Source organism: Eulemur rufifrons, chromosome 7 (genome assembly GCF_041146395.1).
Source record: "Eulemur rufifrons isolate Redbay chromosome 7, OSU_ERuf_1, whole genome shotgun sequence".
Taxonomy (NCBI): Eukaryota; Metazoa; Chordata; class Mammalia; order Primates; family Lemuridae; genus Eulemur; species Eulemur rufifrons.
Genome location: NC_090989.1, coordinates 67,478,475 through 67,492,136, shown reverse-complemented (window position 1 = coordinate 67,492,136; position 13,662 = coordinate 67,478,475). Strand labels below are relative to the sequence as shown.

Sequence of the window (13,662 nt, the reverse complement as noted above, 5' to 3'; positions counted from 1 at the left end):
TGTAGTCCCAGATACTTGGGAGACTGAGGCAGGAGGACCACTTGAGCTCAGGATTTCAAGGCCACAGGGAGCTATGGTCACACCACTGCACTCCAGCTTGGGCAACAGAGAGAGACCTTGTCTCTAATAAAAATAAAAATCCTTATCATTTGTACTCCTGGATGTGCCAATTTATCCCTATACTGTTTCTTATCTTCAGACCACCAGCCCTGTGGCTCCTCTATTTTTGCTTATTTTCTTAACATTAACTCTTTCAGAATCACGGACTTAAGAACTAAAGGCAGATTTTCCTTCTCTTAAGGGTAATTCTCAAGACATTTTTTTAGTCACTTATAAGGAATTCTTCACTCTCATAGATGTAAGTTTGTAATTACAGAACGTGTACTTTGAGTACTTTTATAAATCCTGTAAGAAAGCACATTGCTTTTCAAATGAATCTTAACATAGTTTTATTTATTTGGTCTTACAACTTCAGTAAATTTTGTTTACTTGTATGGATGCAGCAGGCTTGGAGACATAAATATATGTTTTTTTAATTTTCATGCTAAAGAATCAGAATTAATTTGAAAGAAGGACACTTATCATACCACACAGAAGTAGTACATATGCTTGTCCTTATGGAATTTACAATGTGATCAGAAAAGTAAAACCAAAGCACGAGACATTATTTTTATAAAATTTAAGTTCTAAATTGTTGATAAGAGATCAGAAGTAGGATGATGGATAAAGACTGAAATAAAATAATCTGGGAAATTTCATGGAGGTGGAGAGAGATAGAGCACCATCACATTTCTGTGTAAGTGAAGATTCAGGTGCAGGAATGAGACTGGCATGATGGGATGTCTCAATCAAAGTCGAGGTTGCTATTGAGAATTAGTATAAAATAAGCTTCTAAAATGTTGTATAATCTTCATTTACTCTACTTTCCTTTGTAGATTTTTGGCATTACTATAAGTAGTTGCTACCAAGAACATGTGTGTACCAATTATACCTGACTTATTCTTCTGTAGATTTAGTAGCCTTTTTATAATATCTTTGAATAAAAGGTATTACAGTTTTACAGTGCTTCTTAAGCTACCTATAAGAAGGACCATATTTTCTTTGTTTTCTTTTTTTAATTGTAAGCCATTGCTAACTGAAACATTTTGGTAAAATTCAATAAAATCATCATGTTAATTACCAATTGCTATAAATTATTCTAAATGCTAATTCTCACTTTTTGTGCTTCATCTCTGCTGGGTAGCAAATTATCAGTGGACCACACTTTGAGTAGCACTTCTTAAGAACATTTGTGTCCCAATGAAAGCACTCTGTTTATGCAGTGTTTTTTAAATAGGTATGCATCTTCTATTGACGATATTTTGGAAGATGAAGAACATTATGCAGATCAGTTAAAGGAGTATCTTTTTTATGCAGAAGCACTGCGGTAAGTATAATAAAAGTTCCACATGCAGCCAGGTGGCTGATCACCACTTTCTTCATATACCACTGTAAAATAGGTAGATAGATGTTCTTTAATTGAATCCATTCTCTCAGATATTGAATGAGGTCTCCTTGTATTCCTCTGTGTTGCAGATTGCTAGGCATAAAAATTTAAGATGAGGACTGCCCTTTAAATACGATATTGATAAAACGTGCCAGTCTCAGGCATCAGGTCTGTCTGTTGTTCTTTCTGCTTTTTCCAGTTTGAGGATTAGAAGCCAAATACAGATTTAGTGCGTGTATCAATATCTGTCAATAGGTTGTATATTAGCATTTTTATTCTGTAATTTTTTCCATGTCTGCATGTCTTATCAGTAGGTTGTCAAGGACTTTGTATTCTGTTTTTATGGCATCTCCTACAGAGCCAAATAAAATTCTCTGCTAGATAGTCATATTTGATTAAGAAAAAGTTAATATATATTTTTCTGATCACTTTAGAAAAATGAATCATTTTCCCAGAATAGATGGCATTTGGTCAGTTTTCCTATAACTTTTGAAAGCAGTATTAGAATTCTGTTAGGAAAACAGAAAAGCAGTATTCCTTTAGCTGTCCAGTAACTGGTGTGAAAGCATCTGCACATTGTTAGCTTTTTTCTTTCTAGAGCTTTGAGTAGTAAGAAATTTCATCAGGGTATTTTGAAGTCACCAAGCACAAGTTGGTGAATACAGTGGAACTCTGTGCAGCTCTTAAAAATTATAAAAAAAGATTAATGTGTGTTAACATGGAAAGATGTCCATGGTATATAGCTAAGTGAGAAAAGATACAGAACCATTTGGGGTGTGTGGATATGTGTATTTGTAAATGCCCAGCTAAATTCTGGAAGGATATGCACTATCTAGACACATGGATTATGTCTGGATAGTAGGATGGGCAGAAAGAGAGGGTTCTTGAAACTTTCTTTTTATTTTGTGCGTTTCTATATTAGAATCTTTTCTTTTTTTACAGTGAACACAGATTACTTTTATGATAATAAAAACTAATGGACATTTCTAAATAACCAAGAAGTAAATTTTGAAATACTATGCTTTCTAAGAATACTGTTACTGTGTAAGATTACAACATTAGTTCTATGTTTTATGAGAAAACATTTCATATGTATGTGATAATATGTTTATTGAAAGAAATGTAACAAGTATATAAAACATAACCTTTTTTGTTTTAATTATATAAAGTTTTTATGCTTAGGTTCTGCTAGATTTAATTTTTAATGGTGGGCTACTACATCTTAAACTTGAAAATTCTGGGCACACAAGTTTTGGCCCTAGTAAGACATTGTGAATGCCTTTTCTCTACCCCTGAAAAAATGTCTTGACATGTATAAAGAGAGGCTAGAAAAGTTAAATGTCAGCTCATTTTTTCATCCCTAGGGCTGTGTGCAGGAAACATGAACTTATGCAGTATGATTTGGAGATGGCTGCTCAGGACTTAGCATCCAAGAAGCAGCAGTGTGAGGAACTGGCAACTGGGGTGAGTATTTTTCTTTAGGTTTCTGGGATTATCGTAGCAGAACTTATGTGGAATCAGTTGCAGTTATATTAATAATATTCATTATGTCTGTTCCTTTTACAACAGAATAATTTGTGAATGGCTTTATAATTCTTTGGTTGTTATCCTGATATAAAAAGATGTAAGCTATTAAAACCATGTACTATATAGATACTGTAAGAAATTTTGGTGACATTGCTGTCTGTAACAAGTATTAGCCAATTTCTAAGGTCCAAGTGAAAAAACATTATTCTTTGGGATTAAAATAATGATTTTTCTCAGGTTTAATTTTATAAGGTATGTTATATTATAGAAATTTTAGTTTCCTTTAAAAGCCAGCCAGGCATGGTGGTTCACGCCTGTAATCCTAACACTTTGGGAGACTGAGGTGGGTGAATTGCTTGAGGCCAGGAGTTTGAGACCAGCCTGGGCAACACAGCGAGACTCTGTCTGTACAAAAAATAGAAAATTAGGCAAGCGTGGCAGCGCAAGCCTGTAGTCCCAGCTACTCGAGAGACTGAGGCAGGAGGATCGCTTGAGCCCAGGAAGTGGAGCTTCCAGTGAACTATAATGATACCACTGCACTCTAGCCCTGGGAAAAGAACAAGATCCTGTCTCAAAAAAAAAGGAAAGAAAAGCCTTCCCCAGTTAGAATCAGTACATCTGTCCTAACAAAGGGCTTTTTATGTACTTTATTCTTTAATGCTTAGTGAGTACTTGTGAAGAAAATTGCCTATCTGACTGCATTAGACTTAGATCATTTTTATAATCAGCTTCCTACTGCTGTCCAGCTATTTCATTGGAATAAATTAGCTGTCATGGTGAGAGACACACTCTGGAAGTAGTAAAGCAGAGACTATGTCACCATTTATCGGTCGCTTCATAGTTAACAAGCACTATAGTTTTGAAGTGCTTTTCACATTTATTATTCACTTGCTACATTTATCAAAAATCATAGATATATGTGGGGGAAAACCTGTGACCATGAGACACGATTAGACTAGGCCCTTGGTTTATTTTTAAAATTCAGAGAAAGTTCCCAGACCATTTTCAGGGAGCTTGGTTCTCTACTCCTACATGTGAAAGGGAAAGTATTTCCCTCAGTCAACTCCAGATAGTGTGGAAAAGTTAAAGCAGTGAAACTTGAGGCTGCCTTGCAATGCTTGGCTTTAAGCATCCTGCTTTATTCATAGATACCCAAGTTTCAGGGTGAATTCTGCAGATTTTAATATGACCTTTTGGTCTGTTGAATTTTATCTATTTTTTATATCATAGAGTAATTTTTAAAAATACGACCACTCTACTCGTATAAGGTAAGAAACAACTTGTCTAATATTTCACCTGGAAGTTTTCCAGTTGATTAAGAAATTCAGTTAGAATTTTTCCCTTTTTGACTGTTCCATTATTTCAGTATTAGAATCATATTAGGAGTCCTCTAGTTGTGAGGCTCATGGTGGTTTTGCCTGAGATCTGTTTCCTTTTTTTGTGCATCTGGTAAAATATACTTGAATAAAATTTACCATTTTCAAGTGTACAGTTCATAGTACAGTCGTCCATCGGTATCCACTGGAGATTGTCCCCAGGACCCCTCCATGGATACCCAAATCCACAGATGCTCAAGTCCTTTATATAAAATGATGTAGTATTTGCATATAACGGGGGAGTTGGGGACCACAGACTTATAGCACCTAATACAATGTAAATGCTATGTTAATAGTTGATACATTGCACTTTTTAAATTTATATTATTTTTTGTATTGTTTTTTTTCCCAAATATTTTTGATCGTATTGTTTTTTTTCCCAAATATTTTTGATCTGTGATTGGTTGAATCCATGGATGTGGAATCTTCAGATATGGAGGACTGACTGTATTAAGTACATTCACACTATTGTGCAACCAATCTCTAGAACTCAAACTCTGTTCCCCTTAAACAACTACCCATCCTCCCCTCTCCCCAGCTCCTGGCAACCACTATTCTACTATCTGTCTCTGATTTTAACTACTCCTGGTACCTCATATAAGTGGAATCAAATAGTATTTGTCTTTTTGTGACTGGCTTATTTCACTTAGCATAATGTCCTCAAGGTTCATCCATGTTATAGCATATGCCAGAATTTCCTTCCTTTTTTAGGGAAGAATAATGTTCATTGTGTGTATATGCCACATTTTGTTTATGCATTCATCTGTTTGTATATTTCCTTTTAGACCGTGAGAACATTCTCTTTGAAGGGAATGACTACCAAACTTTTTGGTCAAGAAACTCCAGAGCAGAGAGAGGCCAGAATAAAGGTGCTAGAAGAACAAATAAATGAAGGAGAGCAACAGCTAAAGTCTAAAAATCTGGAAGGCAGGTAAAAATGCTAAGATGTTTAACAAAGTTAGACTTGCAGACTATATTTCGGATTATTTTTATTTATTTATAACAATTTCCAGCTTCACGAACATCCCTGGGTATAGCCTGTTTCTCTAAGATACAGTGATTGCAATCCTAAGAAATTTGTTATTAAAAATCATATTATAGAAACAATTGTTTTAGAGTGGGGGAAAGGAAGAACAGATAGAGTTTCAGCTTTGTAATATTATTTTCCTGCTCTTTTCATGATTTCTATCCTTGCACATTCCCTCTGCTCTTCACTCCCATTTAACAAAAGCCGTCCATCCTTCAGCACCCAGCTCAAGTGTTACTTCATTGTGAAGCCCCCCTTATTTTCTCAGGCCATCACAGCACTCGGTTCATCCCCCTACGGCATGGCAGTTGTGGATTAGGTGATTGGTTGTTCTGGTTGTTCTACATGACTCTTTCTGGCTAATCGTCCTTCAAAGTCAGTGACTGTGTCTTTTTCATCTTAATGTCCCAATGCCTTGCATAGAGCTTGGAATGTAATTGTTCCATAAATGTTTCTATAAATTCATTTCTCAGTGATCTCCTATCACTGTTTGGCTCATTTTCCTTATTGTTGTCATTTAAAGCAAGAACATGCTAAATGTGATTTGTAATCCATCTTGTCAAAAGAGTGTGTGTTTCCCAACGATCCTAGGAAAATACTTCATTTTGGCATCTGTTAGGCTTGTGAGCTGGTTCCAAGAGTCATCTACATCTGGTTTGTAGGAATAATTTAAAGGTAGAATCCTTGTGGCAAAATGTCGATTATTAAAATGTAGAAGAATGTATGACATTTTGCTTTCCCCCTCACTATAATTTTCAGGAAAAGAAAAAATAGAACTGTCTTATACAAGCAGTACCTTTTTATTCTATATAGACAATTAAAAATGAACTAAAACAAGAATGGGTTGCTTAAATTATAATATACAGTTAATTTAATTTAAATAATAATAATGCCTATACCTTTTATTTCAGAGAATTTGTGAAAAATGCGTGGGCTGATATTGAACGCTTCAAAGAACAAAAGAACCGTGATTTAAAGGAGGCCCTCATAAGCTATGCAGTCATGCAGATCAGTATGTGCAAAAAGGTAGGCTTTGGTTTCAGTGAATATAACAGGTGTACTCAGAGTGCTTACGAATTTCTTTGAACTCTCTTATTTGGACCAAAAGGTTTTTCATTTTCTTTTTCATTCTCTTCCCTTCTAAAACATTTCTCAATTTGTTTTCTTAATTTTGAAAGAAGTGTTACAACCAAAATATCAATCACTGAGTCTCCACTCATCTAAATTTCCAAATTTGTATCCCTCATTTAGAACTTATATTTGAAAATATGTACCAACAACATTATTTTGACTATGTGATGTTCTTAGATAGGAACAAAGCATCCCTAATATATGCTTTGAATGGAAAATAGCTTAAACATTATTTGGGGAAAATGTGGTTATGCTGTAGTTTGTTGGTAAAGTAAATCCTTCATGTTGCTGATATCCATAATGAAAGATACAAACATTAAAGCTTATTCTAGTTTAAAAAAAAAGATTTGACACTGGTGGAAGTGTTTCTAAAATGCTGCTTTGAAAACAAAATATGGGAGGTGGAGGCAGGAGGATTGCTTGAGGCTAGGAGTTTGAGACTAGCCTGGGCAATATAGCAAGACCCATCTCTACCAAAAAAAAAAAAAAAAAACCCAAAAAATTAGCCAGGCATGGTGGCTTGCATCCGTAGTCCTAACTGCTTGGAAGGCTGAGGTGGGAGGATCACTTGAGCCCAGGAATTCAGTGTTACTGTCAGCTGTGATTGCACCACTGCACGCTACAGCCTGGGTGACAGAGTAAGACCCTGTCTCTTTAAAAAAAATTAATAAGTAAAAATAAATAGAAAACATTCCTTAACCTCTTTTTTATAGCTTGAGACCTGTTGATGTGACTATTAGTAACAGTGCTTTCCACTTGTCTAGCATGTCCTAACTTATCAAGCAATTTACTTGTATTATCTCAGTAAATCATATAGTAAGATGAATTCCCATATTTATGAAGACCTTCTTAGAAGGAAAAATCGTACTCCTATGAATACATATATAATTCTTATGCTTTAATTTATCCAAAAGTTTTATTTTTTGGCTAAGAGCCATCACTTTCCTTCACCTTTTCATTTGTATCACCAACATTAGCAGTAGAGAACAAAGATACTTTGAGGCATAAACACCAGACCCACTCACTAGTTAAGTGTGCTTCTTTTGACTTGGGTAAATTCATGTTTATGCCTCAGTGAATTATAAGTTACATTATATGTGGATCTTTGGCGTCACTTAAAAGAAGTTAAAATCATGCCTGGTGAGACTGCAGGTGCTAAAGGCTGAGTATGTTGTAGTTTGGTAGCATCTCTGTATCTGCTGCTGTCATTCTGTCAGCTCCTCCTCCTTGCCTGCTCTTGGGTGCTGGACATTTCTAGTCCTTTCTCTAATCTAACTTTTTAACCTTGGGAATTCTGAAAGATTGGATAAGAAAGGTTTTTAGAGTTAGTTTTTTGTTTTTCCTATGAAAGACTCAATAAACTCCTTGTGATCTCTCATTCACTTCTTTTCCAGAGTAACATGCAAGACTGTTTTTATTATGGCTCAAAGGACTTTCCCCTCCACTTTGTTTAGGGTGGTGGGGTGGTTGAGGGTGCTAGAAATTTAATCTCTGATTTTAAAAAGATATTACAGTAGATGTATTTGGATATACTGTTGGGTTATCTTGTATGTTAACTCACGTACCCTAAGATAATAACTGTAGTAAACAAGAGCTTAATAGGAGTGTATTTTTGCCTTATTTCCTAAGAACAGTAGGATAAAATTTCATCATGTTTTATTTTCTTGCCTAAGTGGAGGAGATTTTTCTATTTGAAAATCTGTAGTGTGCTTTTCTTTAGATACTTAAGTGCCATAAGTCAAGGGTAACATCAGTTTTTCTTGGATAAATGTGGATGTCTGTATTTTGTATAATTTACTTGCATATTAACTTTTAAACTATATCATGCTTTGTTATAATGTCAGCTATTCAAAGTGTTAATTGAATATAATCAGATGACTAAATTGTAGTAGTAATAAACCAAAATAAAAAAATTGGCATTTTAAAAAACAAGTAACACTTCATACACAGTGATAGTGAATTGTCTAATTTATTGAATCAAATAGGCTGAAGCTTATTTAAGCCGCTTTATCTTTGTAGATTTAAAAAATTAGTTATTATTATAAAAATAACACATATACTCACTGCAAAAATTTCAAATAATCCAGAACTGTATTAAGTTAAAATTCTCCCCCTCTTCCCCAAAATCCTTTTTTAAAAACTCACCAGTGTTACACCTTCATGTGTATCCTTCCAGATTTTTTGCATATACAGTCTTTAGAAAATAGACGCTTTTCTCCTCCCCACAAAAACAGGACCACATTTTATGTGCCAGTGTGTAGTTTTTGCTTTTTCATTTGATGTCTCATGGACACCTCACTACGACAGTACATAAGGCCTTATCCTTTCTAACACTGAACCTGCCGTTAGAAACTACTTTATCCAGCTGATCGGAAACATTTTAAAGGATTTTTGTTTTTTATTTATCTGCTTTGTATATCCTATCAGGGAGAAAGGAAACTAAAAAGATTTTTGATTTTTTAAAAAAATTGTTTAAAGCCTCAATAAATATTTATACATTTTAATGCTTAAGTATTAAAGAAAAATTTCCTTTCTCATAGCTTAGCTATTATTGGAGAATATGTACCTTGTTTATTGAAAAAATACCTTTATTTCTACCACTTCCTTGGTTTTAGTGTTACATCTTTACAAACGTGTTTTTGTCTAAGCATAGTAGCCCATCTATAGCTTTGTGCTAAGTAGACTGCCAGACCTGCTAAGAGGGATTTGGTAATTTAGTACATAATTAGTTTTTTATCAGAACTTTAGTTATGAGACTAATAATTTAATAACTCAATTTATATTTAATTATTAGACTAATGAAGTTTTTGTTCCAAATATTACATTGAAGAAACTGACTGAAAACTTGTATAGTTTACAAATAGAAATGGTAGGAGTATGTGACAGGAGTAAATGAGTTTATGATATGAACCTTGAAAACTCAGTTTTCCAGCAAATTGTCCCATTCTTTCTCCATTTTAAAGATAAGGTCATACAAGAGATTCTCTTACTCTTTTCAGAAGCATTAGACATTTGCTTATATTAGCCATTTTCTGAAATAGTATCATACTTGCTGGGCTTGTTGGTTATTCCAAAAAGCAAAACTTAGCATATACCACTAAGCCAAATATTTAGGTTTCCAGATTTCCTTCCAGAATCACATTTAAACTTATTTTTGTTTTTAGGGAATTCAAGTTTGGACCAATGCTAAAGAGTGCTTTAGCAAGATGTAATCCTGTGAAATGAGTTTCTCTTCAATCAAAGTACCCCAAAACAGAAGCACAAGTAAACAAAAGAAATTTAAGTTGCTACCCAGTATACATAAAAATATACAATAAGTTGAGTAAATTCAGCTTTCTTTAACCTAATTGTAGTTGTGTTAATATAGCACAAAAAGGATGTATTTTAATGAAGATTAAATATTATAATTTGATGTTTTGGGGACTGGTGCTGATTCCAAAAAGTTAATTTTTTAATAATATATACCAACAGATTATTTGTCAGGCTTCTGAACCAATGACTGAATGTCAAGATGTTAGTTAATTTCTAGATGTTTGTTTCAGTGCCAACTGTTTCAGATCTATTAATGTAGGAAATTTTTCCCTAAGATTGAATTCCTTTATTTTCCTGGTAGATTCACTAATCTGTTATAGGGGGTTGTTTTCTCTTGCCTTATAGTTGAGCTGTTTGGTTTGACAAAGCTCAGCAGAGACTTAGTGTAAAAAATCTAAGATTTTCTTCCACATTCATTGAGGCCCCTTATAACATTTGCATACACTAGAAAATGCCTTCAATTTGTGTTTTACCAGAATTTTGATACTGGTCAGAAATTTTATACTGCCAAAAAAGAAGACTCAACTTCTCAGATAGTGGAATGTAGTGGGATAAATACATTGTTATGATCTAGCAGTTGCTCTATAGAAAGTTCTAACTGAGTGTGTTCTAATTCTTCTCAAATAATTCTTAACCTCAGTGATGAGCCTAAATTTACTCTGCTTGGCTCTCTACACATGGCATTTCAGGGTACAAGATGTAGCATTTCAATGTATAAAATACATGTAGTAAATATACGTGTTAGTATTTTCATTAACATCCTTCTTTTCTATTGCTTGGCTGTAATTTTTGTAAAGATAAATTATATTGTTTTTTTTATGTGTTTTTGTGGTATATGTTCAGAAGCCAGGCACCCTCATTTTGCTAGCTTTGCAGAATCTTAAATGTGTACTCATTATTTCTAATGAAGTAAAAAAAAAAAAACCAGTACTGTTTAGCATTTGACTTTTTTACATGTTTAAAATGTTGCTGGATTTTTGTGCTGTTTGCCAAACTTATACAATAAATAAATGAAATATGTGCTGATTTTAAGATGATTTTTGTTATTTTAACAAGATGAAACACACGTTAATATCTGTTGCTCTGTGAGAAAATAATACATGCCATATTGTTTTAAGGTGTTTAATAATATAAATTTGTCTTCACCAAAATGTTGGTTTTTTAAAAAATAAGATGCTGAAATGAAATATGATTTTTTAAAATTTTACTAGGGTTTTATAAAAGATAAAATTAGTAGAAGCAAAAGCCATCTGTATGGATACACATTTCATTCCACTGGATTGTATCATCTCTTGACAAATGAGATAATATACCTTTCCACTTGGCATTTAAAAATCAAAAGTCTTCTCAAAAACGTTAACTCTACACTAAATGTAAACTGTATTAGGTTTTTTTCTATTAGTGAACTTAATTTGAGAAGGCCATTGTTAACTATATTTTAAAAGATGAATTAGGAAAATAATTCTATTATCTTCTTTAAAATATACAAACATGTACTTGGTTATATGTATATTTAGGGTTGAATTTGAAAATTGAGCATTCCTTTAAAAAAAACTCTTAAAGGAATTTTATGATGGAAATATTTTTTTTTACTGTCCAGAATAAGTATAAAGAAAATAATCTTTATTCAGTAACTCTTTTCAGTATTTAAAAATCAGAAATCAAAATGAATTATTAAAAGGGTAGAGGAGTTCTCCAAAGATAAAAATAAAAAGAAAATACAAGCAATAACTAAAGAAAAATGACTCATTAATGTAAATATTTAGTAATGAAGGAAGATTTCAGCTTGACAGTATATTAGTGATGCAGTTGGTATGATATAGTTAAAGCGTTAAAATTAACTGAAGTCATATTTAACCTTCATTTACATCTAAAAACTTGAGTATAGATAAATGAGTCACTGGTGATTACAACATAGCATTCAAAAAGGAACTGAGTGTACTTAAAATTCAAGCATCTTTAGAGTAAACACAGGTATCCAGCTTGGAAAGGAATGAAAACTAAAGAGCTATGTAACAGGAATGTTAGACTTTTTATATCCTTGTAATCATTCTTTAGATTCATATGCATTCTCCCCCCATGGGTAATATTTACTGATTCTCCTAGAAAGTTTTCCTAAAAAAAGAATTAGAAATTTATTTCAAGGTTGAGTAGCCAAGAGAAATAAAGTAATAAAAGGCTTTAAATTAGTAGAATTGTACTTGCTTCGTAAAACATATAGGTTTAAATATTTACATATTTTAAAGGAAGAAGCTAGAGGAAAAAAGGAGCAAATTAAATCTAAAATAATAAAGGAAACATTAAAGGAAAAAGCAAAAAAAAATCAATGATATTGAAAACAGATAAAGTATAATAGAGTTAATAAAGCCAGAAGTTGGTTCTTTGAGATGATTAATAAAGTTAAACCCCTAGCAAAACTGTAAGAAAAAAAAAAAGATAAAGCACAAATTATCTCTATCAGGAATAAAATAGGGGACATTGTTATAGGTATTATAAACATTTGAAAGAACACTAAGGAAATATTATGGGCAACTTTAAACCGATAAATTAGAAGAAATCAACAGATTTCTTTAAAAACAGAGCTTACTAAAACAAGTTGAAATGGAAGAACAAAATGAAACAAGATGAACTAGAAAATCTGAGTAACTCTATAGTGAAGAAATTTATTATCAAAAATCTTTCTGCAAAGAAAACTCCAGGTCCAGATGACTTTATGAGTTCTATCAAACATTTAAGTAAAAAAAGTTCTAATTCTACACAAACTTTCAGAAAATAGGGGTTGAAAGAAAAGACTTCCCTTCCACCTCTTTTTATGAGTTACAGTATTACCACAGTACCAAAACTGGTCAAAGACATTTCAAGAAACAAAAGTGACTACCAATGTGCATCATAAACATAGATACAAAAATCATTAAACTATTAGCTAAGTAAATCCAGCAACATGTAAAGAACATAATATATAATGAACAAGTAGACTTTATCTCAGAATGTGAAGTGGTTTTTACATTAAAAGTAAATTATTGGCCGGGCATGGTGGCTCATGCCTGTAATCCTAGCACAGGTGAGAAGCCAAGGTGGGAGGATTGCTTAAGCTCAGGAGTTCAAGACCAGCCTGGGCAGTATAGTGAGACTCCATCTCTACAAAAAATAGAAAAAATTAGCCAGGCTTGTTGGCATGCACCTGTAGTCCCAGCTACTTGGGAGGCTGAGGCAGGAGGTTCGCTTGAGGCCAGGAGTTTGAGCTTGCAGTGAGCTAGGCTGACGCCACGGCACTCTGGCCTGGGCAAGACCCTATCTCAAAAAGATAAGGTAATGTTTCAGTCCATTCCTGCTGCTATAAGAAAATACCTTAGACTGAGTAATTTATAAACAACAGAAATTTATTTCTTCTAGTTCCGGAGGCTGGGAAGTCAAAGATCAAGACACCAGCAAATTTGGTGTCTGGTGAGGGCCTGTTCCTCGTAGATGGCACTTTCTCTGTGTCCATATGGTGGAAGGGACATCGGTAATAAAAGTGGCAAAAGCATACATCTCTCCAAAAGTGGCTCCCAAGTGAATTTTAACTAAAGAAACTTATGTCAGAAGATCGAAAAATAAATATCAAGAATTAGGTTATCAGCAAAATGTGACTACAGCATACTGAAATGAAAAGGCAGTGTCTATATCTGCGCCTCTCCGCTTACTAATAATATGTAATCTTGTAAAATTATGGTTTCTCATAAGTACAGTGAAGTACACTGCCTGCATGTTAGGAACATTGCTTAGGACACAGACGCTGCCCTCCTATGCATGACATGGTGAGG

At 33.5% G+C, this 13,662-nt stretch overlaps 1 protein-coding gene across 1 annotated transcript in view; it reads left to right on the top strand.

Annotated features, from left to right (window-relative positions):
- Positions 1 to 10,885, top strand: part of SNX4 (sorting nexin 4) — a 58,409-nt gene extending 47,524 nt beyond the window's left edge. The window contains exons 10-14 of the mRNA XM_069472716.1: positions 1,337 to 1,426; positions 2,851 to 2,950; positions 5,175 to 5,320; positions 6,328 to 6,442; positions 9,712 to 10,885. Of these exons, the coding sequence (XP_069328817.1) occupies positions 1,337 to 1,426; positions 2,851 to 2,950; positions 5,175 to 5,320; positions 6,328 to 6,442; positions 9,712 to 9,759 (499 nt within the window). The 3' untranslated portion in view covers positions 9,760 to 10,885. The remainder of the gene's footprint in view (positions 1 to 1,336; positions 1,427 to 2,850; positions 2,951 to 5,174; positions 5,321 to 6,327; positions 6,443 to 9,711) is intronic.
- The last annotated feature ends 2,777 nt before the right edge of the window (positions 10,886 to 13,662 follow it).